Source organism: Pseudorasbora parva, chromosome 22 (genome assembly GCF_024679245.1).
Source record: "Pseudorasbora parva isolate DD20220531a chromosome 22, ASM2467924v1, whole genome shotgun sequence".
NCBI lineage: Eukaryota > Metazoa > Chordata > Actinopteri > Cypriniformes > Gobionidae > Pseudorasbora > Pseudorasbora parva.
In genome coordinates, this window is record NC_090193.1 from 12,300,153 (window position 1) to 12,327,241 (window position 27,089).

A 27,089-nucleotide genomic window follows, 5' to 3' on the forward strand; every position below is an offset into this window, starting at 1 on the left:
GTATCTTTACACCACTGCATCCGATACAATGCATTGCACTTGGTGATGTAAGGCTTGGATGCAACTGCTCGGCCATGGAAACCCATTCCCCAAAGCTCTCTATGCATTGTTCTTGAGCTAATCTGAAGGCTATACAAAGTTTGGAGGTTTTTAGCTACTGACTATGCATAAAGATGGCGCTGACCCCGCTCTGTAATTTTGCGTACTATTCTATAGCAATGACAAAAAAACGAAGTAAGCAGTCTGCATGGCTAGGTGCTTGATTTTTGTCTATACCTGTGGCGATGGAAGTGACTGGAAAACCTGAATTCAATGATTTGGAGGGTATGGATGGACGGACAGACAGACAGAGTAAGACAGAGACAGACAGACAGACAGAGAGACAGACAGACAGACAGACAGACAGACAGACAGACAGACAGACAGATAGATGATAGATAGATAAATAGATAGACAGACAGACAGACAGACAGACAGACAGACAGACAGACAGACAGACAGACAGACAGACAGACAGATAGATAGATAGATAGATAGATAGATAGATAGATAGATAGATAGATAGATAGATAGATAGATAGATAGATAGATAGATAGATAGATAGATAGATAGATAGATAGATAGATAGATAGATAGATAGATAGATAGATAGATAGATAGATAGATACTCTTTGCTGAAGGCATTTTTTTCTTTTATGTTCCAAACACAAGGACCTTGAATAGGCACAGTCAATTCACATGAGTTTTCTCCCCACAAATTAATTTTTAACATGCTTGAACATTGATCTGAATGTTTGAATATATTTACATCATTTACAATATCAATAAAATATACACACTCTCCTCATTGGGTCCCGGTTGCACAGCATGCACCAGTGAATGCTGCTTCTAGTAAATACATTCTCGTACTTTCCACTAAAAAGAGTGGATGAATTATTTCCATGTTTTGTGTGTGAGATGATGGCATAAATATGGTCATATTTATCATTTATCGTCCTTGCTAAATCATTAATAACTCATTCAGACTGTGAATTAGACTAACTACTTCAAGAAATATTAATTACAAACATTTACATGTAATACTGTCGAAATTCAAGTAATTCCCAAGTCATTCAGAAGTCAAATGTCAGTGAAATGAGATGCTTAACCTTCAAAATGTTGATTGTCAAAATCAGGTCAACTTAAAAATTATATAATGTATATATGTTTTATTCACTAATCATTTTATATGAGGTTTGAGATTTGTATAGTCTTTGTCCTTGAGTTTAAAACCTAAGAATGGGTTAACTGTTTTTTTTTTTTCTATCAAATGTTTGTTTGTCATTTACAATATTTCAAGATAACAATTTGTTTGTCCACGTTATTCATTATTACTTATTGAATTTAGTTTACACAGCGGTTTGTTTGAAAATTACAAAAACAGAATGAAATAGTTTATTTTTCTTACCATTTGTCTGTTAAAAAAAAAAATATGCTACTACCTGGGTCATTTAAATCTTTAAAATAAAAAATAACAAAACAATTTTTTCTAAATGCACAAAACTGTCAAAATTATAATATTGCTGTAATTGTTGTTCGCAGTCAAGAAAGTAAAGACCACTGAGGTGGGACATTTGGAGGTCTATAAATGTAAAAGAATGTTTGAGAAAATTTGAGAATGTGCACAAAAAATATATAGTCACACTTTAAAGTTGAAATTTACACTTACAGCTCTGATTTGGTGTTTTGATTTGCACACATCTGCAAATGTGGCATGCTTGGGCAATATTTATCATTTAGTGGCTATGGCATTGCCGGCAAACCTGAAATAAACTATAAATGTATCTGTGGCGTAATAAAATGTTTGTAACCTATACTGGTGCGATAATTCTTGGCTGTCTTCAGTTTCTTGTGTAAATAAATTACAAAGGTTGACTTGAGGCAAAAGATCATGCAAGAACATGAAATAAACCATGTTGTCTGATCTTTGACCATGTTTGACCACTGTGGACCTGCACTGTATACACACACACACACACACACACACACACAGATCAGGCAAAACATTAAGACAGGTGAATTGTGATAACTAGACGACTGGGTCAGAGCATCTCCAAAACTGCCGCTCTTGTGGAGTGTGCAAAGGCTGGCCCGTGTGGTCCAATCAAACAAGATACTGTAGCTCAAATTGCTCAAGTTAATGCTGGTTCTGATAGAAAGATGTCAGAATACACAGTGTATTGCAGTTTGATGAGTATGGGGATGCATAGCCACAGACCACTCGGCGTGCCAAAGCTGACCCCTGTCCACCGCCGAAAGTGCCAACTGATGCATGTGAACATCAGAACTGGACCACGGAGCAATAGAAGAAGGTGACATGGTCTGATGAATCACATTTTCCATTACATTACATGGATGGCCGGGTGCGTGTGCGTAGTTTACCAGGGGAACACATGGCACCAGGATGTACTATGGGAAGAAGGCAAGCCGTCGGAGGCAATGTGATGCTTTAGGCAATATTCTGCTAGGAGACCTTGAGTCCTGCCACCCATGTGGATGTTACTTTGACATGTACCACCGACCTAAGCATTGTTTCAGATGATGTACACCCTTTCATGGAAACAGTATTCCCTGGTGACTGTGGCATCTTTCAGAAGGACAATGCGTCCTGCCACAAAGCAAAAATGGTTCAGGAATGGTTTGAGGAGAACGACAACGAGTTTGTGGTGTTGACTTGGCCTCCAAATTCCCCAGATCTCAATCCAATCAAGCATCTGTGGGATATACTGAGCAAACAAGTGTAATCCATGAAGGCAGGGGCCTTGCAACTTAAAGGATTTACTGAAAAGGGGGACCAACACAATATTAGGAAGGTTATCATAATGTTATGCCTGATCGGTGTATGCCGTATAGGATACACTGTCAAAAGATGTTGCAACATTTGTTCAAGTATTTGACAATACTTGATGCCAAGATGAATTTAGTGGCTTAACGTGAAGGGCTGAGTTGCATGTTACTGTTGCGTCATGTAGCTTGACCAATTAAATGGCTTCATTCTCACCCCAGCCCTCCAGCCCTTGTACTGCTCTAACACATTTGCATTCCCAAAAGCACAAGTGAGTTTTGCATCAGAAATATCGTAAAAGTAATATGTGCCTGTCTTTTTTCTGTTTAGGTAAATATAATTTTACACATTTGCATCTGTTTTTCTGCTTCTTCAAATTGAAACCATAGGTTTTTGTTTACTGTCTATAAGCAAAAAACATTCAACTTTTCACATCAGAGCTGTGACTTACAAATGTGAATATTTATTGTTAAGTTCTCAAATCTACAAGCTCTCAAGTTTTACTACTCTTTTACCTTCACAGGGGTCGGTGTGGTTTCGGGCAATTAGTGTGATTAAAACTAGCTACTTTTCACGCAAGGTTAATTTTATGCTAGGTAAGAGTTTACCTAACACACCTAATAATGTGGTTGTAATGGTTGAAAATAAAATAATTACCAAAGTGTACCGTATTCATGGATAGCACCAATTACAATTTCACAGTTCTGTTAATAGAGCAGCATCAGTTCAATTGTGCTTCTCCTGTTAAATGCTGTGCTTCCATGATTGTTGATGTGCAAATGTATGCCAGATAAATCGGCGTGAAAGTGATGTGTAAATGAATGCTGGAAAGTGTCTAAAACAGGTGCTGTTGGCCAGCTGTGTTTCTGCACAGACAGCTAATGGATCTCATTAAGCATACAGGTGGATGTCTAATGACTCTACATACAGAGAGAGATGCTGAGAACGGCTCGGACGTCCTCAAATGAGTTCGGGGAATGAGGGGAACAGAGCAGCCGGTCCGCCTGCCCTGACCGAGCGCTTTCTCTCAGCTGCGTAGCTCACCTCATCCAACACGGCCTCGGCCTCCTCCTCGCTCTTCCCGGGATAACGAATCCTCATCTCCCCGAGCGCAGCCAGCGTCTGCTGCATCAGCTCGGCCTCCTGCTCTTTACTCAGTGGGGTCTCTCCCTGCGCCTGCACATGCAAAGAACCAACACAATAAAGATGAATTATTAAGTGTGACGTCTTTTCTCTGCAGTCATCAGGTTTGTTTCGGCCTTTGCAGCAGTGTGTTCATATGGCAGCTTGACTGCTCGTTGTGAGAAGGAAAAAACAATGATCTCTACTGTCAGACATAAGGCTACAAACTGAGCAAAAGTTTAAAAAAAAAAAAAAAAACAGAATGTAGTTGTGGTTAGGAATATCAGCGCCTGAGGCCCTACAAGGGTGAATCACAGAAAACTGAACAGTGCGTGTGTGTATTTGAACACACATCACAGTAGTATTTTTTTGTGTTTACCTTTTTGTGTATGCAGATTTAAACTAAATTGTTGTACTTAAAATATATATGTATATTTCTTGTACTGAAATATAGTAAAACACTAATAAAATTAGATCATATTAGATTAAACAAATCTAAATTGAGGGGTTGAATATATATATATATATATATATATATATATATATATATATATATATATATTCAACCCCTCAATTTAGATTTGTTTAATCTAATATAATATATATGGTACCTGACAACACTTACAGATTTTCCTTAAACCAGCATGTCAAACTCATACTTTTTTTTTTTTTTTTTTTTATAATTATACATTTAATTTAATTATAAATATTTGTTAGGTACGGTATGACCCATGCATGTTTTCATAAGATTTACTGTACCGTATTCAATGCTTCATATACTGGGCAAAAAACTTTCCAATAGACTGAATATAGTCTATGGAGGCTTATCGGAGTTCCACAAACACAGCACAAAATCCTTGTATTAGATGAGTTTTGAGGAAAGAGCGCAAATCCTAATTAAACAGGTTCCATTATTAGAAAATGAAGCCTTATTAACTTGATGATCATGCATCCTATATACAATTACTCTGAAAAGAGCATGTAGCTTTAGTAGTCCGTCTTGCTAAACACAATCTAAAGTCTTATTAAACAGTGCATAAGTGTGTGTGCTGTTTTTCCTGATTAATATTCCTTAATGAGCGTTTGAACAAGGGGGAGTGCTGGTATTCACGAGATGAATGTGCCCGTAAATACAAGGCCAAATTAGCTTCACACTCCCAATTTTTCCACAATATGACAAATTTTCCTCTCCAAGGTATGCCCAGAGAGAGTGAGAGAACGAGAGTGGATATAGGAGTGTGAGAATGAGAAGAAAATATCACAGTATGAAAACACAGCTTGACTGATTGTGTGTGTGCATGTGCGTATGTGGTACTGTACGTGTGCGGGTGTGTGTCTATGTGTGTGTTGAATCTCTATTGTTTGATGGATTGGAATGATTCAGGACAGCGATGGGAAAATAAAAATGACATTTTTCATTTTTACAGGTGGTGTGTTGCCAGATTTTCTCTAAATCAGACATCTTTCTGAACATCTGTTCAGACTCTCTAGAGGACATATAAGGGTAAAGAAAAAGATACCTCTCCATGCAAATATGTATGTCTATGTTCAGAATGAAATACTAGCGTAATGCTTTCTGTATACTGTACACTGCACACACAGCCCACAGTAGTGTCTATAGCAGAGACACTATAGTTCAAAATTACTAACTTCCACATATTTACAATTTAACTAGCTATGTGAACTATGAATATATATAGCCATTGCTATAAAGAAACCATTTTGGAGGGAACATGTTTTGTTGCATTATGTTGCAATTTTATGTAAAAATGGCTTAACTTTGCTCAGTCTAATCAAACTTTGAGGCAATATAACATACATATGTGAACAAATTCATGATATACCCAGGTCATATGTAACCACAATATTATCATTATTTCAGTGTGTGCAGGATTAATTGGTGGGGCAAAAAAGTATTTATTCAGCCAACTGTGCAAATTCCCCTACTTAAAAAGATGAGAGAGGCCTGCAATTTCATCATAGATACACTCTAACTATGAGAGACAGAATGAGAAGGAAAAAATTCAGAATTTTCAAAATTCATTTCTGAGGTTTTTTTTGTTTGTTTTTTAAATGACCTGTAACTTCTTCTTTAAGAGGCTCCTCTATCCTCCACTCGTTACCTGTATTAATGCATATTAGAACTTGTTGTTTGAACTTGTTATCAGTATAAAAGACACCACAAACTAAAACAGTCAGACTCCAAACTCCACTATGGCCAAGACCAAAGAGCTGTAAAAGGACATCAGAAACAAAATTGTAGACCTTTAGCAGGCTGGGAAGACTCCATCTGCAATAGGCAAGCAGCTTGGTATGAAGAAATCAACTCTGGGAGCAATTATTAGAAAATGGAAGACATACAAGACCACTGATAATCTCCCTCAATCTGGGGCTCCATGCAAGATCTCACCGCATGGGGTCAAAATGATCACATGAATGGTGAGACAAAATCACAGAACCACATGGGGGGACCTAGTGAATGACCTGCAGAGAGCTGGGACTAAAGTAACAAAGGCTACTATCAGTAACACACTACGTCGCCCAGAACTCAAATCCTGCAGTGCCAGACGTGTCCCCCTGCTTAAGCCAGTACATGTCCGGGCCCATCTGAAGTTTGCTAGAGAACATTTTGATCATCCAGAAGAGGATTGGGAGAATGTCATATGGTCAGTTGAAACCAAAATAGAACTTGTTGATAAAAACTCAACTTGTCGTGTTTGGAGGAGAAAGAATGCTGAGTTGCACCATACCTACTGAGAAGCAATCATCATGGTTTCCACATCATGGTGGAAACATCATGCTTTGGGGCTGTTTTTCTGCAAAGGGACCAGGACGACTGATCCATGTAAAGAAAAGAATGAATGGGGCCATGTATTTTGAGATTTTAAGTAAAAACCTCCTTCCAACAGCAAGGGTATTGAAGATGAAATGTGGCTGGGTCTTTCAGCATGACAATGATCCCCAACACACCACCCAGGAAACGAAGGAGTGGCTTTGCAAGGAGCATTTCAAGGTCCTAGAGTGGCCTAGCCAGTCTCCAGATCTCAACCCCATGGAAAATCTTTGGAGGGAGTTGAAAATCCTTGTTGCCCAGTCACAGCCCCAAAACAACATTGCTCTAGAGGAGATCTCGGAGTGTTCATGGAGTATTAGGACAAACTACCAGAAACAGTGTGTAAAAACCTTGTTGCGACTTACAGAAAATGTTTGACCTCTGTCATTGCCGACAAATGGTATATAACAAAGTATTGAGGCTAACTTTTGTTATTGACCAAATACTTATTTTCCACCATAATTTGCAAATAAATTATTTAAAAATCTGACAATGTGATTTTCTGGATTTTATTTTCTCATTCTGACTCTCATATTTGAAGTGTACCTATGATGAAAATTGCAGGCCTCTCATCTTTTTAAGTAGGAGAACTTGCACAATTGATTGACTAAATACATTTTTCCCTCCACTGTGTGTGTGTGTGTGTGTGTGTGTGTGTGTGTGTGTGTGTGTGTGTGTGTGTGTGTGTGTGTGTGTGTGTGTGTGTGTGTGTGTGTGTGTGTGTAAATTATCCCTGTAACTTCCAGTTCATTCATCAAAATGGAAATTGGAAGGTTAAGTTAGGTCATTGCTTTATGGGATACTTAATTCCACATAGTGTGCTAGTTGTATACTGCAAATTCAGATCAATGTAATCTTTTGACCAAGCCAATATTCCATGCATATGGAATTGCCACACATACTGTATAAATAAAATGAGCAATAGGGTAATTTTCGAATATTCCCAGTGTGTAAAAGAGAGAGAACCGACACTTGCCGTATTAGGATGAATGGCACCTAGACTGCTGCTGTGTGGAACTCTGTTTGTAGAACTGTTGCGACTGAGCGACTGGGACCGTGATGCTGTGTGGGGTCGACCTGGGGTCATCTGCGTCATGGTGGCTGCTGTTTGAGCGCCTGCAGTCGATGCATTAGCCATGTGAGTGGCTGTTTTTGGCTGTCTGGTCTCGTTGGTAGGCGACTGCGCAGTCAGAGAGGATATGGAGCGTGGACAGGACATGGAGCGGCGGATGAGCCCAGAAAGATTGGGGGAGGAGGAAGGACCTCGCATTGGTTTAGGGACAGGTTTCCAATGAACACGACCTAAAACAAAGAACCAAAGCATTTGACTTCAATTTAAGACAAATATATTCACGCACTCCCCAGGATCACCATGGAAATGAAGTCAAGCATCTGAAATCCAATAACCAAAAAAGAAAAAAAAGCTTTCCTTAATCACTGCACCATGTGATCATCCTGCAGGCCTGAGTGGCTGTCAGGTTTCCAACTCAGGGTAGACAGCGAATTGAAACACACATACAGCAAATCTACAGTTTTGAATGACCTCCAGTTTGTGAACTGGCCAGCGGCATCGCCGCTTCATCTGTGAATCTTGAGGGAAGAAGTTGCCAAATGCGGTATTATAGCAGCTTAGCTCAGAAAATCGCAGATGGCCTCAGGGTAGTGTGGGGCAAAGGGGGCAAACAATGTCACCCCAGAATCGCCCAATGCCCCCTCTGGCAGCAACCCAATCACCAGTGACCCCTCACACACCAAATAAACCTGTCAGCTTTCTTTTTTTGTCCCTCTTTTAGTGGATAATGGGAAAAAAATGGCTTCAACTGTGTCATACACGTATAATCAATATATAATCTATGGCACTTTCTAAAATAGGTTACAAACTGGCTTTCCATTACTGAACTATTGTAAACCATTATCAAACATAAAATTCATACTTTTGGCCTGTCATATCCTTGTTGGACACTTTCTGAATACTGTCTATTACTTTTTGTCTGTAACAAAACAAAATCATTATGGCATTAGCTGTTAATTTTTTTTTAAATAATTACATGAAAGTACATGACAGACAGACAGACAGACAGAGATAGATAGATAGATAGATAGATAGATAGACAGACAGACAGACAGACAGACAGACAGACAGACAGACAGACAGACAGACAGACAGACAGACAGACAGACAGACAGACAGACAGACAGACAGACAGACAGACAGACAGATAGATAGATAGATAGATAGATAGATAGATAGATAGATAGATAGATAGATAGATAGATAGATAGATAGATAGATAGATAGATAGATAGATAGATAGATAGATAGATAGATAGATAGATAGATAGATAGATCTATTTGAGGGATCTGTACTTTACTCGAATATAATTTTTGGAGAGTACTCATGACTTTACTCAAGTACATTTCAGAGGCAAATATTTTACTCTTTACTCCACTACATTTCTATCCATAACCCTAAGTACCCATTATTACTTCTAAAAAGAAAAAGAAAAAGAAAAAGGAAAAGGAAAAAAGAAAAATCTCCGAAACCCTTAATTTGTTGTTTCCCTCTCAAACGTGATTGGATTATGCAGGCACCACTGATTGGGACAGCCTATCAGCTTTCCACCAAAGTCCAGCCACCATGGTCAGATTTAAGCTTGGAACATACTCTGCAAGAACAAAGACATTTTGTGTTTTCTCGAGGTGGCAAGAACAAGAACAAAGTTCGTTCCATTCTTACATTCCATACTTCACGAGAAAAGCAGATGCCGATCATCATGGTTTCTCCGCATTAACCACGCCCACATTAAATGTTTGACCAATCACACAATAGTTCTCGGACACCCGCAAGAAAAAAGTTCTGCTCAGGCGATGTGTCGAGAACAAGCTTCAAGAACTCAAAAAACCAAGGCTGCGAGAACAAAATGATGTAATTTTGTTCTCGAAGCCCTGGGAGCGAGACATTTTTTTCTCTGTAAGAACAGGAGTATGTTGCAGCCTTTAGATAAGAGAAAAACCATGGACGAAACAATAGATGAAAGACACAGCAGGTCCATCCCGGGAATGTGCCGACCCGTGATGTTCTTGAGTATGCGGTGTGTTTAACACAGTCAGGTTCAAATGTGGCGGCAAAACATCCATTAAAACTCTAGCAGAGTTTATCAGAGCTTTTTTTTGCTATCACCTTGTGGGCAAGTGAGAAATGTTAAAAAAAGCAACATGGTAAAAAGATAAAAATTTGATGATTTTACCTTAAATTCTTTTTACATTCTCCAAGGTATTAGCATTAACATTTTTCATAACTCCATGTAGGACGTTTCTGTACATAAATGTAAGCACTGTGGCAGTAGTAATGCAATATTTAGAAAATGTACTCTTGTACTCTTGATACTCAAGTACTTTTAAAAACAAGTACTTCAGGACTTTTACTTAAGTAGACATCTGACTGTAGTACATTTACTTGTACTTGAGCAAAATTTAGCAAGGGTTATCTGTACTTTTACTTCAAGCTACACTGTGTAACTTTTTTTTAGTTTATTCTTAGCTAAAAACACTTAGTTCTTTCAAAAATATAAGTGCTCATTAATGTATATTTACTTCTTTCAAGTAATAAAGTACTCTCGTAAGTTTATAATATGCCATTGAAAATACGAACGGGTGAGGGGTTCGAATGCTGGTCGCCATGTTGCCCCTCAATCTTGAAAGTACATTAGCCAAAGAGGGATATACCAATTAATTCAAGCTACGCCTTTCGCGTTTTAACACTCGATGACACCGTGTTGAATGTGAAGAGGGGGATTGCCATGTTAATCTTGGACTAAATCGGCCACTGTAGGAGTTAAAACGAAATCTGAATTGAGAGGAACAGAAACTATTATTCACTGGATGGTCATATATCTTTACACCGCTAGATGGGGGAAAATATCACACAGTGTAGCTTTAAGTAATGAAGTTGTGAAAACTCTGTCCGCCTCTGTATACAATATACTATAAGTGATTATATTTTAACAACGAATAGAAGAGAAAAAAAAAACAATTTATAATTAGATTTAGAAGTTAAAGCAAAAACTGTCTAATGTGAAGTTTACATGTTTGCTAATAGTTTGGGCTCAGTTGTTAACCTTTAATATTATAGTAATAAGTAAGGGCTCCCTATAAGAGCAATATCTTTAATAAACTTTTAGTTATAATTTAATTAATTTAAGGACAGAATTTTTTTTTTTTTTCAGTTAACCACTGTTTAATAAAAATAAATATAAAACAATTTTGTAAAACTACTGTACCGAACCTGTACCGAACCGTCAGTTGTGTGTATAGTTATACCCCTAATAGATAGATAAAAAGGCTGCTGGACCCCAAGGAACACACAAACATTTTTTGGGGCTTGTTTGCACAGTTTTCAAGGTATGCCAGAAGTGCTTCTGTGAACTTCTCCCCAACCTGTGCTTTCCCCAAGCCGAGCGACCGGTTTCCCTTTAAACCAACGGACTGAAACATCAGAAAAGCTCATTAAAGCTGCATCGCATGAGAGCCGAGGGACCTCTCACGACATCACCTGCTGCAGTCAGCCAGTCAAATTAAGAGCCACTGCACTGGGCCAGCGAATACCGTGACCCTAATTAAAAAAGATGGATTTTCTCTGTTTCATGTATTAATTAGGTAAACAAATGCATTATAGTAGATTTACATCTGTAATTTAGCTCAGGCTCTGCAAACGGCACTGAAGATTTAATGTGTCTGGCTAGACAAAAGGCTGCTTAAAAGTTTAAGCCATAAGCAGCTCTTGCAGTCATCTGGAAACCATCGAGGGACAGATAGCACCTATAAAAGCGGTTCAGCAGCAGAACGTCCCAGAACCTCCAAGTTTAACCTAATAGTCCCTGCCCACAGGTGATGAATTGCTTTTCCACTGAGCAGACCCCTAAAACCTGCTGGTCTCAAACTAGGAACAGATAATGTCAGAGGTCCATTAGTGAGATCAAGTAAAGTTCTCAAAACAACAACTCAGTCTGGCAAGACTGATGCAAAACAAAACTAGAGCGCCCCAATTATAATCATTAAAGTTTTCTACACTGGAAACGCTTGATGCAACTGTGGAGCACATTCAAATGATTCTAAAATGAATTTTATTTGCAATCATCTGTAAATTGATTGCAATCAATTTAATTAAAGTCTGACAGCTGCATCAAAAGCAGCTTGTGATGGCAAAATATAAAGAATTACATTTTGGGGGATGTTAAATTTGATATGTTATCAAAATTAAAATAATTTTACATTAATTTTATAATTTATTAGTTAATTATTGTAAATGTATCAATGCAATTTGATTGTTTTGCTGATTTTGAAGCTTAAGTCAAAAGCCATTACACATTCCAGTTTAGTGTCAGTGAGATATTATTTTTTTATTTTTTTATTTTTTATTTATTTTTTTTTGTAAGAAATTAATTAATACTTAAAGAATTAAAGAATTCTGTAAAGAATTAATACTTTTTTATTATTAGGAAAGCATTAAATTGATCAAGTGTAAGTTCAGAATTTTTGGTAACACTTTTATTTTATAGTGTCCTTGTTACATATGTCACATTTACTTAGTAGTAATAAGAGTAAATTATGCATAATTACATGCTACTAACCCTCAACCAAACCCTAATCCTACCATAACCCTATAGTAAGAACAGGTAGTGGTAACACTTTAGAATAATGGTCCAAAGTTAACATTAGTTAATGTATTAACTAACATGAACTAACCAGTTAATTTGTTTCTGTATTTGTTCATCTTTGTTAACGTTAGTTAATAAAAATCCAGCTGTTCATGGTTTGTTCAACTAATATTAATTAAATATGCATAAGTAAATGCTGAAATTAACATTAACAAATATAAAAAATGTTTTATAAGTGATGCAGTTGAGCATGAGATTGCTGGTTTGTGCACTCAATTCAGAATTATGTAAAATTTTGTTGCAATTTTGTATGATAAATGAAAGTTCAACTATTTCTGAAGTGCTTCTTTTATAAAGAAATTTTTTTTTTTCTGCATAACGCAGTGAAACAGCCCCTGCACGGAGTAAATAATCGAATCTTGAGCCATTGATATAAGCCAATTCAGCACCGCCGCCACGAACAGAACCTGCTAACGCCGCACTTAAGAAGGTATACTTTAAGCGACCTCCTAAGGTATGTTCGGGGAACACACCTAGAAATGGGATACCTTCAGTTAAGTTATACCTTTAGAGTCTTCGTAGCGTAGAGACAATGTTATCGGGAAATGCAGCCCAGAACTATTTCTGAAGGATCATGTGACACTGAAGACTGGAGTATTGGCTGCTGAAAATTCAGCTTTGCCATCACAAGATGAAATTACATTTTCAAATATATATTATGACAGAACAGGGCTGCATTTCCCGATAACGTTGTCTCTTAGCGCTCTACGAAGACTCTAAAGGTATAACTTAACTGAAGGTATACCATTTCTAGGTGTGTTCCCCGAACTATACCTTAGTAGGTCGCTTAAGGTATACCTTCTTAAGTGCGACGTTAGAGGGTGCTGTTCGTGGCGGTGGTGCTGAATTGGCTTCTATCGATGGCTCAAGAATCGATTATTTACTCTATGCAGGGGCTGTTTCACTGCGTTATGCGAAAAAAAAATATGTTCTTTATAAAAGAAACACTTCAGAAATAGTTGAACTTTCATTTATCATACAAAATTGCACCTAAATTTTACATAATTCTGAAATGAGTGCACGAACCAGCAATCTCATGCTCAACCGCACCATCAGCATCACGCGTCATTTAAATTATTACAATATATTTTCCATAGTGTCTTGATTTAATCCACAACCAGGGATGATTGACCATGCAGCAGCTGCATCACATTATTGTGTAAATAACTAATTTATATTATTAGATGGCCTACTCAATAAAAACGCAACACGCAAAACATATAATCAGCTGCTACTATATGGCGGAGAAAAAAGAAAGAAAGAGAAGAGCCACCAGCAGCTGATTTTAGTAGCTAAGCTCCGTCCAGTTTGTCTCTGCAAAGCTGGTCCAACAAGCTTAAAAGCTCCAACAATCTAAAAGCTGCTTAATTTGCTGTCGTGGTAGGCGAATTTTTTTTTTTTTATAGCAGCCTTCTGACATGGTAGCCAGGGACTAAAGTTTTCACGTATGAAATAGTGCACATACACTAAATGGCTCCGCGGATGGCGCCGTCTTTGATTTAGCACAATTCTATTCGATGCCTCGCTGCCAAAGTTTGACTAAACTCCCCTTCACAATGATTCCCTTTAAATAGGCTCCTAAGCTTTTCCTGTCTAATGGTTTTCCAGCTGATGTACCTTTGGATAATGTCATTAAAAAGCTAACAACCAGTGGTGTTTGTAATTAAATTTTATGACAATGAAATTTATGAAATTTCTTATGACAATTTTAATCCTTGCATTAAAAAAAACAAAAAAACAAAAAAACAAAACAAAACAAACAAAAAAATATTCAACTAGCCTAATTGAACACTGGGTGTATATTACAACTTCGGAATTATATTCGGATAGACTGACATAATAAAGAAGCTTTTTTCACAGTGGTGGCCACTAGTGGAATGAACTTTTAATAGTGATAAGGTATAGCTAAGAGTGGTCCAGACCAACCTTACGAAAGTATGACTTAAAGAAGGTATTCTTAACTAAGTTCGTTTCGGGAAACACATATTAACGTTAAGGGATACCTTAAGGTATAACTTAAGAATGACGTAGAGTTAAGAAGGTTTCGGGAAATGCAGCCCAGTTGTTGTTTTTTAATCCATTCATCCATCCATTCTCCAAACCACTAATCCTATGTAGAGTCGTGGGGCGGCTGTAACCTATTCAAGCATCTTGGCCCAAAGGCGAGAGACACCCTGGACTGATTGGCCTGCCCATCACAGGTCAGTTACTTTAAATATTTCAGAATATTACAGTTTTTATTGTATTTTTCAATTAAATAAATGCAGCATTGGTGAACATAAGAGAAGTATTTCGAAAACATAAACACATTCTTATAAAAATTTTATAGATTTATATAAATAATATGTAATAAATCTTAAGTATAACACACACACCTACACCAACATATAAATTAAAATGGCTAGAGCTTAGGAATGAGGTGTCTGTCTATGGCATATCTTGGCATTGACTGTTTCCTGTGTAAAACAGAAAAATCTTGATTATAATGACAGCAATCTACTTTTGTTTTGCATTTCCATCAGAACTGTTGGTTTTGTCTGCTGAGAAATTTATCTCATGTGTGAATTAGAAACTTTATATTATCCTGACCTATGGCGCCATTTCAAGAAAGACAAAAAACAATCAGCACCATTTCTGTGGTAAGGAGCTAATAGAGGTTCCCAGAGCACTTTCTTTCACAGGCACAGAGAGAGGAACTCACTGGAGCGTTCGGGGCGATTGAGCTTCTCCTGCGTGATGCTGCTACTCTCATCTTCTCCATCAGCGTCGGAACCAGAGCTGCTGTCGCTGCAGCTGGCCGAAGAGTCTTCAGGGTCTCTGTGCCCTCTGGGTGTCGGGCTGCTCTCAGGCATGGATGACAGGACCTACAGGCAAACAATCACATAAACACATCCGCAGGGAGAGATGAGGAAAGAAGATCCTAGAAAAATGTCAGTTCTGCAGCTCTCAGCCTGAGTCCAATTAACGCTTGCCACTAATGGAAGGGCGGCAGTGATGCATGCCTGGTGAACCCTGTCTTGATTTTCTTGAAGCCTTGATTAATGTCACAGCAGAAACATGTTCATTTGGTCTGAAACACATACATTGCTTGTCAGGGGAACTAATCTATTATGTCCTTCAAGAAGTATTGAACAATGAATTGAATATCTGTCCAACACTTGGGATGCACTGACTATTAGCCTTCTGAATGCAGTAATTTCACCTTTTCAACTCCAATTTTGCTCAAAGGTCTGTCTAAATTAACACTTTGAATATAATCTCCAATTGAGTTTTGAAAGAGTTCAGAGTGATCCTGTTCTCCTTGCCATTTTTAGGAGGAGCTGCTTGTGACAATTTAAATTGCTTAATTTTTGTCTTGTCAGATTATTCCAGATGGCCCCATAATGGCACTGTTAGAGTGTTCCAATCCATCAGAGCAGACACTGCCGAAATGAAACCTAGATTTTGCTAAGTCAAAAGTGAACCAATTAATGTAATTTCATGCCAAACTGTGTCTGTAACTGTCTGTAACATCTCTGTTAGCGAATCTCATGAAAACCGTCGAGAGTATTCTTGGGTCATATTTCATCACAAACTAAAAAAAAGAGATATTATATTTTGACATTTTCGATAGTCATGTTCTGCAAGTACAATCCCATACATTTTCTCCATGGATACAAATAATTGTCAAAAAAAACTTTCCATACAGACATCATGAGCTCTGAGACGAAGCAATAGTGTAGTCTGCACTATGAATTCAAAATTATTTTATAATTATCCCACTTATTTTGGGAAGTTATTACCTGGTTGCTTAGACTATGCTCTGTACAGTGACAGACAGGGATCAGCTGCATTCAGATTAGGACAAAAAGCTGAGCATGAAAACTGATTTCAGCTCCAGTGTTGTTGTTGTTGTTGCAAATGTAGTTATTGCCTTTGTTGGGCAGTACACTTTTGTACAAGTCGGAAGTGTGTAAGAGTAATCAGAACTGTGGTAAAAGAGATCAGTGGCGACCACCGTCTCCCATGAATCATTGCGAATTACATAATCGAATTAGCAGTGGTGTAAAGTATTTGAGTAAATGTAATTAATTCCTGTGCTTAAGTATCTTTTTTGCTATTTTGTAGTTGTATTGAGCATCAAAGATATTAGCAACTTTTATTCTCTACTTGACTACATTTTTGAACAAGTAAATGTACATTTTTACTCTAATACATTTGTGTTGAGTAATGCAATAACACATTACATTTTGCTTGACAACTTTTTCTGCAGCAGTTTGTTTTTGCTATAAATAAGCACTATAGCAAGCTATCTAAGGGCATTACTATATCTTGTTCATTTTGCCTTCACTCACACAAACATCTCAACAAGCCTACTTTACATGAATTCAAGTGCATTAGCAGGTAGTTCACTCGCAAGTGTTTGATTTAGGAAATAAGGACATGACTGCAGCTGGTGAAACCAGCACATCCAGTGCAAGTAGACTGACTATTTAACTTAATATTATTATTTAACCGCTATACTGACATTATTGAATGATTGGTTTACTTATGGCCTTTCCGTGCACTTGAGATTAACTGAGAATTGAGGGTTTGTAGACAAGAGGCCGTTGTGTCGACTTTGTATTGAGGACTAGTGCATCTTTGAGCCTATATTTAGTATGAGTAAAATACTTAAGTACTGTTCAAATCAGATGCTTTAAGAATAATATGCTTAAAATAAAATGTTTTATTACTCAAGTTGTATTAAAATTGGTGACTTGTAACTTGTAATGGAGTCATTTTCTCTATAAGGAATCTTTACTTTTACTCAAGTATGTTTTTCAGGTTTTCTTTACACCTCTGCGTCTCCCAAATTAGTCTCCCAATATTCTCAAGCTTCTTGTATATTGCAATAAACTTTACTGCACTTCAGTATTGTCCTATCATACCATTTTGCATTTATATCACACATAATCATGATGGGATACACAATTTATTGCCTCTTAAATATGTTTTACCTCATACAAGTACACATAACATTCCTGTAGCTCAAAGAGTAGAGCATGGTGAAAGCATTGCCAAGATCATGGTTTTGATTTCCAAGGAATGCATGAACCGAAAAGATGACCTTGAATGTTAGGAAACTTGCTTTGGATAAAAGCATATTTAAAAGCATCAATGTAAACACATTTTAAAATAATTTTGCTTCAGATCAAGTTTGTCAGGGCTGGTTGACCTGGTTTATGGCGCGCATGCACACACGCACACACACACACGCACGCACGCACGCACGCACGCACGCACGCACGCACGCACGCACGCACGCACGCACACACACACACACACACACACACACACACACACACACACACACACACACACACACACACACACACACACACACACACACACATATATATATATATATAGCTTGAGAAAGTGAGTTGTGACTAACATACCTTAGGTCCTTTCTGTTTCGAGGTTTTCCCCATCAGTTTCTCATCGTCCAGTTCACACTGCTCCAGGAGGTCTAGGATATCTTCCTCCTGTAGAACAAGTCAAACAAATGGTCTTTGTTTTTTCACAGTAAAATATTCTTGTTAATATGAACACTATTTTAGACACTCACTCATTTTACTGAATGTTCCGAAGGAAATAAGTAAAATCCAGTTTACTTAAAAACTGGTTTGTAGAACTGCTGTAGATTATGATTGCTGGGACGATATAAATTTAAGCAAGACTGTGAATATCTGTTTATTTGTCTGGTATATTGCTTTAAAAAATGCATTACACTAGATTTACTATGCCTCCTTGTTTTGTGACTTGCAAATATGAGAGAGTTAGAGCGGAGAGGTTTTAATACCATCTTTTATTTAAGCTTCAACATTAGTACCTGGTAAGTACAACTCATTTCCACTAGTCCGTTCAAACTGCATTTCACTGAATTGAGTAAAAACTTTGATTGAACTAAAACATTCCCTGAAGTAACTGTATATTAGCCTGATGTTTGGTCTGGAAACTCACCATTGGCAGGGCTCAATCCGAGGGGCGGGATAAACGGTTGTCTTTCAAACTCCCTCTTCACGGCGTGCACACAATTGGATAGCGCTACAACCAATCAGAGCAACGAAGGTGAAGCGGAGCTCGTTAAAAGATTAAACTTTCACCGTATCCGGTCGGCAAAACTCATAACACATCTTCCCTTCTTAAGAATGACTTCAGTGCCGTTCTTTGTTCTTTTCTCAGAGAAAAGCTTAACTCCAAGTCTTCCAGAGTCGCGGTCAAAGCTGATCCGAAAGAACGCCGTTCGCCACTTTCTGTGTTTACTAGAAGAACGCAAGCGCAACTCGGCCGTAATTATGTTAAGCCCTGCCCATCGACTCTATACACGATGCGATTGGCCCGACCAGAGTTTGGTGTTTACAGCTCAGAAGTGTATTGAGAGTTGCTAGATGACACTCGTGGCAGAGTAGATTTGCTGTCGCTAGGGTGCGTCTAGATTTCTAGGCTAACTGTATATGACTGTGTTGATTTATTAGCGAATATTAATTTTATATATTGGTGATTTTTAACAATCAAAATGAATAAATTTGCATATTGATAATTTATTTATCATTTTAACCAAATATTTATAGTAAAATTTTGATTTTTAAATCAAATACTTGACCCTCGATTGACCCTTCTTAAGTGATACTATATGTCAAGATCAAATATCACCAAAAGGCTCAAAAACAAAAATGTTATTGTTTTGGATATATCATAAGCCAACTTCTACTATCAGTGTGAAATCAGCAAAAAAATTAAGAGAAATATTCAAAATATTTCAAACAGTATTATCTAATACTAATACTTAAGTTTAAACTATAAGTAATCAAATTGAGTAATTTCAGGAAAAGATTTCTAAATCAAAATAGTGCTTTGCATGACACCTAAACAAATTCTTGGCATAAATCAAAGCCATGTGTTTAGCCAAAGTTCAGGAATCCATCTGGAAACATTCCTTCATTCCCTTCTGGACTTCATTCCTTCTAACAAGTCACTATATCTGAACCACACTTTGAGTTTAACACGTCATAATCTATGCAGCATTTCTTCTTGTCATTTCTTTCAAATAAAGCACTCTGTTGTTGACTTTGAAGTATGGGTTCACTGCAATTGCTCAGTTCACATGAGAAAAAAGCCCTCTAAAATTACAGTTCCCTGATATTACAAATCACATGTTACTAAATCCAAGCTCTAAATGATCAATAACTTTTTATTATATTTCATGAATTTAAACCAATGATTCAGGCAAGCAACACCAGTTAATTTAAAACTCATTATTAGTATGATTCAGTGATTAATAATTCTGATTCTAATTAGACTGTAACACTTTTCACAAAAAAGATCCAATAATTCCAGCGGCCTATAAAATGATGTATTTCTCTACCACAACAGTAGCACATTCACACTGACTGTTCTTAGAGCTGCCTGCAGATCCCTTAATGACACCCTGGAGTTCTTTTAAGTCATCCTGAAACATCTTGCACTATGCTCTTGGAATGAAAGTGGTGTGACAGACCAGCCTGGACAGATTGCCAGTGGTCTAAAACCATTATGTGTAGATTACCTACAATAGTGGACTTAAAATATCTTGGAAATGGCTTTAAATCCCTTCCCAGACTCATAAGCCTCTACGACCTTCCTTCTGGGGGGCTCAGGCAGTTCTTTTGATATTGGCATGACGTACTTCAGTGCTTATGACCAAAGCAGACCAGTTTATTGAGGTTTAAGGTTAGCCTTCCTCTTTAATTATCTAATATGCAGTTCATTCTAACTAATTGGTGCATTTATTAGGTACTTGATAAATTCCAAGTATCATTTGATACTCACTCAAATACATTTTCTTTTATCTATTAATTATCTGTATGCCCTATTATGAAACACCTTCCAAATTTGTAAACTTTAATACAGACGTTTTGTCATTTTCTTCATTACTAACTCAATATGATTATAATACCTTACAAATTTTAATTTATAAATATCAAAATGTTAATTCAGAAGCTCGTTCCCCAAATAAGAGGAGTTTTCAATTTAAAGTAATTCATATTTTCTTAATTGTTTTTAGTTATTTATCAAAAAAAAAAAACTTCTATATTTCAGTGTATAATAATATTTTACCAATTTGCTGAGATATATTATATTACACCTCAAATCCAAGACAAAATTTTATATTAGGTGGCCTTAACTACTACTAACATTTAAATTAATGATTTGTGTGCATACATGTTTTTACATTGTACTTACAATAAATGCATTGTATCAAATGATTAATTACAATGTTAGTACATAGTAGTTAATGCCACCTAATATAAAGTGGGTCCCACTTCCCTTCACCTAAGCCTACCCTTAAACTTACCCATACCACCACACCTGTCCCTAACTTTACCCATATTCCACCTCAATATCAGCAAGTATTTAGCAATACAATATAAACACAAAAAGTACATTGTACTTTTGTTGTTGTTGTTGTTGTTTTGATGTAAGTACATAGTAGTTAAGGCCATCTTATATAAAGTGGGACCCTAGATTTTAATCTAAAAAAAATGCCAGATAGGCAATGGTGGAGAATGGTCTGTCAGCTGGATCATACAAATAAATGCATTAAGTCCAAACAAAACAAGATTGGATAATGACGGTAGTTCTGATGAGAAAAGGGCAGGCATGCAGCTGTATAACAAACAATACATGTATTTTGGTGAGGACTGAATCATCACTGTCTCAAGAATTTGATCAATATTGTTCTGATTCTGCTTCAATGTTTTTTTTTAGATTTTTTTTAAGGGTAAGCTCTGTGTGTTTCATGGACTCTGGTGTTTCTCCATTACAAATGTTGCATGCTTTTCAAGCAGAAATATTATCCCAGCTGTAACTCAATAAGCCAGGCATTGATCTGTTGTTCTGGCTCTGATGGAGAGAGATTTTAAGTGCATTAAACTCTGTTCTTTTGCTCATTGCTGCCTTCCAATGTTCCCTAAATTCAGAGTAAGAATTATTGTTCCGACAGTAGGTGAAGTGAAAAAAGGCCACAGTAAGCCAACACTCTGACTGCAGGTGATGTGTCAATATTTACCATTGTTTGCTACCGTTAGATGTTTCTGAAATTTGTTTTTGTTATCTTGATTTGGGTCGATTTTGGGGATATTCTTTTTAGATAGGCCTTAAGCATCGTTTATTGCTGGGATGGTGGGGACATGTGAAAAAGCTTGAGTCAGGTGTGTGTCTAATGCAGTGGACACAGGAGTTTGCATTTTGATAGAGTGTTACAATAAGTTGCGGTGAGGAGCTGGAAATTGGCATTGCTAGTGTTTTACTGAGCGCTTGTTGTGGTTGTAAAAAAGAAAGTAAACAACAGAGCCACGTTCTCTCCAGCGCACAGCTATTCATAGCTTGTTAGGCGTTCTAGAGAAATCAACCCAGGCTCATTGAAAAAGCGTGCATGTGGCGACATTTCTGCAAAATTACATGGCATCTTACACGTTTTACAACAATTTCAAATGAAATATCCAGTTACTGAAAAACGCTTTACCCGAAACAGATCAACGTGAATCCACCAATGGTGGAAAATGGTCATTGGCTACTGAAAATCATTAATAGCCAATGACTTCAGATAATTTAATATTATCAGTTCCTCCTGAAAAACGTGATTATGCGATCACAGAATTCAATGCATAATCAGCCAAACGTCTGCATATTTATGCGGGGGCCGCATTTTTTCAAATACACCACACTTTTGCCGCATAATATGCGGTGCTTGCACGATTTCATATATTATATTTCCTATAAGTCACATATATCTTAGCAGAAAGTTGCTAAATGTTATGTTTACTTCACAAAAGAGCAGCCATTTCCCCCTATTGCCATGGGAACGTTTTGAAGTGACATAATTACACGACATGAACATTATCGAAAAGCTGCAAACCCCGTCAGTGAGCTACGCAGTTATAGGCTGAATCAAAAATCGCCCCCTATACCCTCAAATAGGGCATTATTTAAGGGAACTGTTAACTTAGTTAACTGTATTAGTGGACTAACATAGGGAATAGTGATTGAGGTTTTGGGGGGCGATTGCGGATTCAGTCCCTGCTTTCTTTTTTAGTTTCATTCAGGAGTTGATGCAACTTAACAGTTGTAAGATTTAACTTTTTTGTTACCAGTGGGTTAAATCATACTAGTTGTAAGTATATTAGTAGTATGTAAAGTTACAATAAGAGATTGCACTTTGTCATCAATGTTTTGTAAGTTTGAGACGTGTGTTTATTAAGGTCTGAAATAAAACTAAATGAGAACTTAAATATTCCCAACCCTTTCTATTCTTGCTTATCATACTGTATTAGGAAGTAATAAGAAATTGCTCTTTACATAAAGGTAGTACCCTAGAGAGAACAAGGTTTTGGGGAATCTTTTTTTTTTTCTCTCTTTTTCATCTAACCACAGTTTTTGGAAGTTCCCACAATTTCATCACATAAAATTGCATAAATATCTTGCATATTCCATCGCAATGTTCCATAATCAAGGATTTTTGCCCGTAACAACAAAACAACAAAGCTGCATTTTTCTGGAAGGACTGTAATATACTACTTTTGTTAATGAAATGATCCAGGTTTTCTCATGTCCACAGACCATACTATTAGGGCCGGGACTCGATTAAAAAAAATAATTAGAGGCTTTGTAATTAATTAATCGAAATTAATCGCATTTCAATTGCATATAAATATTTGACCTGAGAACAATGAGAAGTAATTTTTCACATGGATTTTTAGTATACCATTGAATAAAGACTGAATACATAAGCTTAATCAACAAACTATTGTTTATTTATTTCAGTCCAGCAGACCAGTGCAATGTTTGCCATTAAGTGTAGCAAAAGCATATTTGTGATATTTGAGGCTCGATGTGCTGAGGTGATACGCAAATTCCTTGTTGTATAGCTTGCACACAACAATGCTCTTGTCGACGCTTCCATCCTTTCGTTTTTTAAAACAAAATTTCCCATCCACGGGGCCAAGCAAAGCGGTCTCATCAGCTTCTTCGTTCATGTTCACTATGGTTTGTTGTTGTCGTGACTCGTGAGCGCTAGTTGGTGTTCCAGTATAATCGGTCCGTCGAAACTCATTCATTGAAAAAAGTTCCGCGGTGCAAAAATAAGTGTGGTTAAAATTGTTTTTGTTTTTTTGCGTAATTAATTAACGCGTTAAAGTCCCGTAATTAATGAATCTTAATTAACGCGTTAAAGTCGTTAGGCATCCAGGCTGCATTTGTAAAAGAATGGGTTGCTCTCAGGAGCTCAGTGAATTCAAGCATGGTACCGTGATAGGCTGCACCCTTTGCAGTAAGTCCATTCTTGAAATGTCCGTCAACTGTTTGTGGAATTATAACAAAGCGGAGCCAATTGGAAACAGCAGCAACTCGGCCACAAAGTGGTAGGCCACATAAAATCACAGAGCGGGGTCAGGGCATACAGATGCGCATAGTGTGCAGAAGTCACCAACTTTCTGCAGAGTCAATATCTGCAGACCTCAAAACGTTGTGTGGCCTTCAGATTATCTCAACAACAGTGCATAGAGAGCTTTGGGGAATGGGTTTTCATATCCGAGCAGTTGCATCCAAGCCTTACATCACCAACTGCAATGCAAAGCATCGGATGCAGTGGTGTAAAGCATCCACAACTGGACTCTAGAGCAGTGGAGACATGTTCTCTGGAGTGACCAATCACGCTTCTCTGTCTGGCAATCTAATGGATGAGTCTGGGTTTGGCAATTGCCAGGAGAACGGTACTTGCCTGACTGCATTGTGCCATGTGTAAATTTGGTTGGAGCGGGGATTATGGTGTGGGGTTGTTTTTCAGGGGTTGGGCTTAACCCCTTAGTTCAAGTGAAAGGAACTCTTAATGCTTCAGCATACCAATACATTTTGGACAATTTCATGCTCCAAACTTTGTGTGAACAGTTTGGGGATAGCCCTTTCCTGTTCCTACATAACTGTGCAGCAGTCCATCAAGACATGGATGAGCGAGTTTAGGATGAATTAGAGTGGAGACTGAAACCAGGTCTTCTCGTCCAATATCAGTGCATGACCTCACAAATGCATTTCTAGAAGAATGGTCAAAAATTCAAATTCCATCCCAGGAGAGATTAAGTCGTTATAGCTGCAAAAGTTAGACCAACTCCATATTAAAGTTCATGTGCATGTAAAGGCAGGCATCCCAAAAAATAATCATACATCATACATTTAAGTAAGTTAAACAATAAATTTGAATAGCATAATGTTTAAAAAATGTGTAGTCATCAGCTACTAATAATTTGGACCATCATTTGGATTTTCATGACCATTTTTCACCCTTTCTGTAATCCTTGGCATTATATTGATTGTTTCTTTCTTTATTTATATGAAATGAGAAACAATGCTTTGCTGCAAGCTGTGAGTTTGCTTTAGGGTCCAGTATAGTTTGTGTTGCCCTTGCTGCCTGGCGCATCTTTCAAAAACAGCCATTATGCACCAACTGCATTAAATTCTGACAGCTAAAAAACAGGTCAAGCTAAAATGTGCATATAATACTGATAAGACTGAACTGATCAGGGTCCTTAAAAATAAACTGCAGCCACTCGTTTGTAATGAGCGTATCCTCAAGAATGTGCAGGGCTACACACAGACTGCCCCACAGTTTACTTTTGTTGATAGTCCTTTTAGTGTTTATGAATAATAGGCATAGCATTTATCCTGCTTTCCTGCCAATATACTAAGAAAGGTTCTAAAAGAAGGTTTTTTCATCAATGCCATAGAAGAACCATTTTGGGACAGTGAACAATTCTTAAAAGAACTTTTCTTTTCCTTAGTGTGTAGAACCTTTTAATAACATTTTAATAAAAAAGCCTTGTGTCACTATAAAGAACCTTTGTGGAATAGAAAGTTTGTATGGATGTTGAACATTTATTTGTTTTAAGAGTATGCACTGTTGACATGTACATTTGTCCAGTTATTGTAATCCAGTGATTCTGGAACAATACTTCTGTGTTTTGTAAAGAGTAATGGGATTACTGTTTAGACAGAGTAATTAGCAAAGTATTCACATGGAAACCAAGAAAATTAATTAGTAATTAGTAATGACTAACTAATGACTTATTTTGAGTAATTTACCAAACTCTCTGTAAATTTGTGAGGATTAGACAGGCCCTAGGCTAATGTTAAATGCTCAGGGTTGCTGAAAGACTAAAGCTAAAATACATAAACACACTGAGAGACAAAAAGGTCAAAGACCACATGGCAATGGCACAAACTCAGCGCTCTTGAATCTTACCCAAATAAGCCAGACACTAACTCTGTAGGAAACGGCTCACACACTCCCCTGCCATATCAACAGAAGGCTACCGACTCAAAACTACAACCTGCCTAACAACCATCTCCATTCAAACTCATGCACATTCAAACTGGGGCACAACCCCGCTCCAAAACCAGATTTCAGATTTCATAAATGTGTGCTATGAGAACGAAGCCCTTCCAACAATATGCCATAATCATATGCATGGGCACAAATATCTGGCCTTGAAAATCCCTGTAAAATGAACATCCAGAGGTTTCAGAGAGGTTGTGCAGCACAGTAATGAACTCCATCTGAATAGAGAATTTGAGAGCAGAGGGTTTCATAAAGAGAACATACTCGGAAATGCAGTGGGACGATTTGTATATAAGGCTAATGAAGCTTTTAAAACATTGCTGAACAATTACATTTTTATATATTTGCTTTTTTTTTTTTTTTTAAGAAGTCATGATAGGTTCCAAGCCCTTGCGTTTTAAATGAGCCACTTCAATAAAGAGCTGTCGATTTAAAAGGTTAATTTAATTAATTATTTATGGGAAAGTAACATTATATAACGCACCAGCCCCGCCATAGACCTACCTAGGTTGATTGGTAACAAACATTGATGCAGGACAACAACTCACTGTGTGATGTAGCCAATGGAATGCTGTCATAATGACCCTTAATATTCAAGATATCACAGAAAAATGATATCCCTGTATGATGCATGTTTTTGTCTCATATTTATAAATATGACATATAATATCTAAAATATATTCATATCATATAGTTAAGCAATATCACACGAGTAATGACCACAATATCAGATGAGGGCTATTTATATCCTGAATAGTGAGTGCAAATGTGATATTGATTTCATACAAAAGTTAAAAAGTTAATATTGTAATTTTATTTTGCTTAAATTTTGCCAACAAAAATATTACCTGAATGGCCAGAACTGTTGCTCTGAGCAAAACACAGCAGTGTTTCGTTTCTGAATTATCTGTGCTTTGAGCGAAACAATCGGGTGAAGCAATGATTCAATGGCCCATTCATAAAGATACAAAACAGTTATTTAATTCCTGAATTAATCAGATTTTTTTAACTAAGACCATGAATTAATTACTCCATGGGCCATATTTTAAGGGTCTAAGTGTATTGTCTAAAGCGCACGGACGGTGCAAGTGCACTTAGGGCGTGTCCGAATCCACTTTTTCTAGTTTATTTATGGTAAACATGGCTAGGTCGAAACTAGCAAAAAACACTTGCCTGGCACCGCATTGCCCCGGGTGTA

At 37.2% G+C, this 27,089-nt stretch overlaps 1 protein-coding gene across 4 annotated transcripts in view; it reads right to left on the minus strand.

The window, feature by feature from the left end:
- ttll7 (tubulin tyrosine ligase-like family, member 7) overlaps positions 1-27,089 on the minus strand; it is a 141,589-nt gene that overhangs the window by 14,235 nt on the left and 100,265 nt on the right. For all 4 annotated transcript variants that reach the window (XM_067431714.1, XM_067431711.1, XM_067431712.1 and 1 more), the window contains 4 exons: positions 17,919-18,005; positions 15,200-15,362; positions 7,757-8,082; positions 3,870-4,001 (listed from right to left, as the gene is read on the minus strand). In XM_067431714.1, the coding sequence (XP_067287815.1) occupies positions 3,870-4,001; positions 7,757-8,082; positions 15,200-15,362; positions 17,919-18,005 (708 nt within the window). The remainder of the gene's footprint in view (positions 1-3,869; positions 4,002-7,756; positions 8,083-15,199; positions 15,363-17,918; positions 18,006-27,089) is intronic.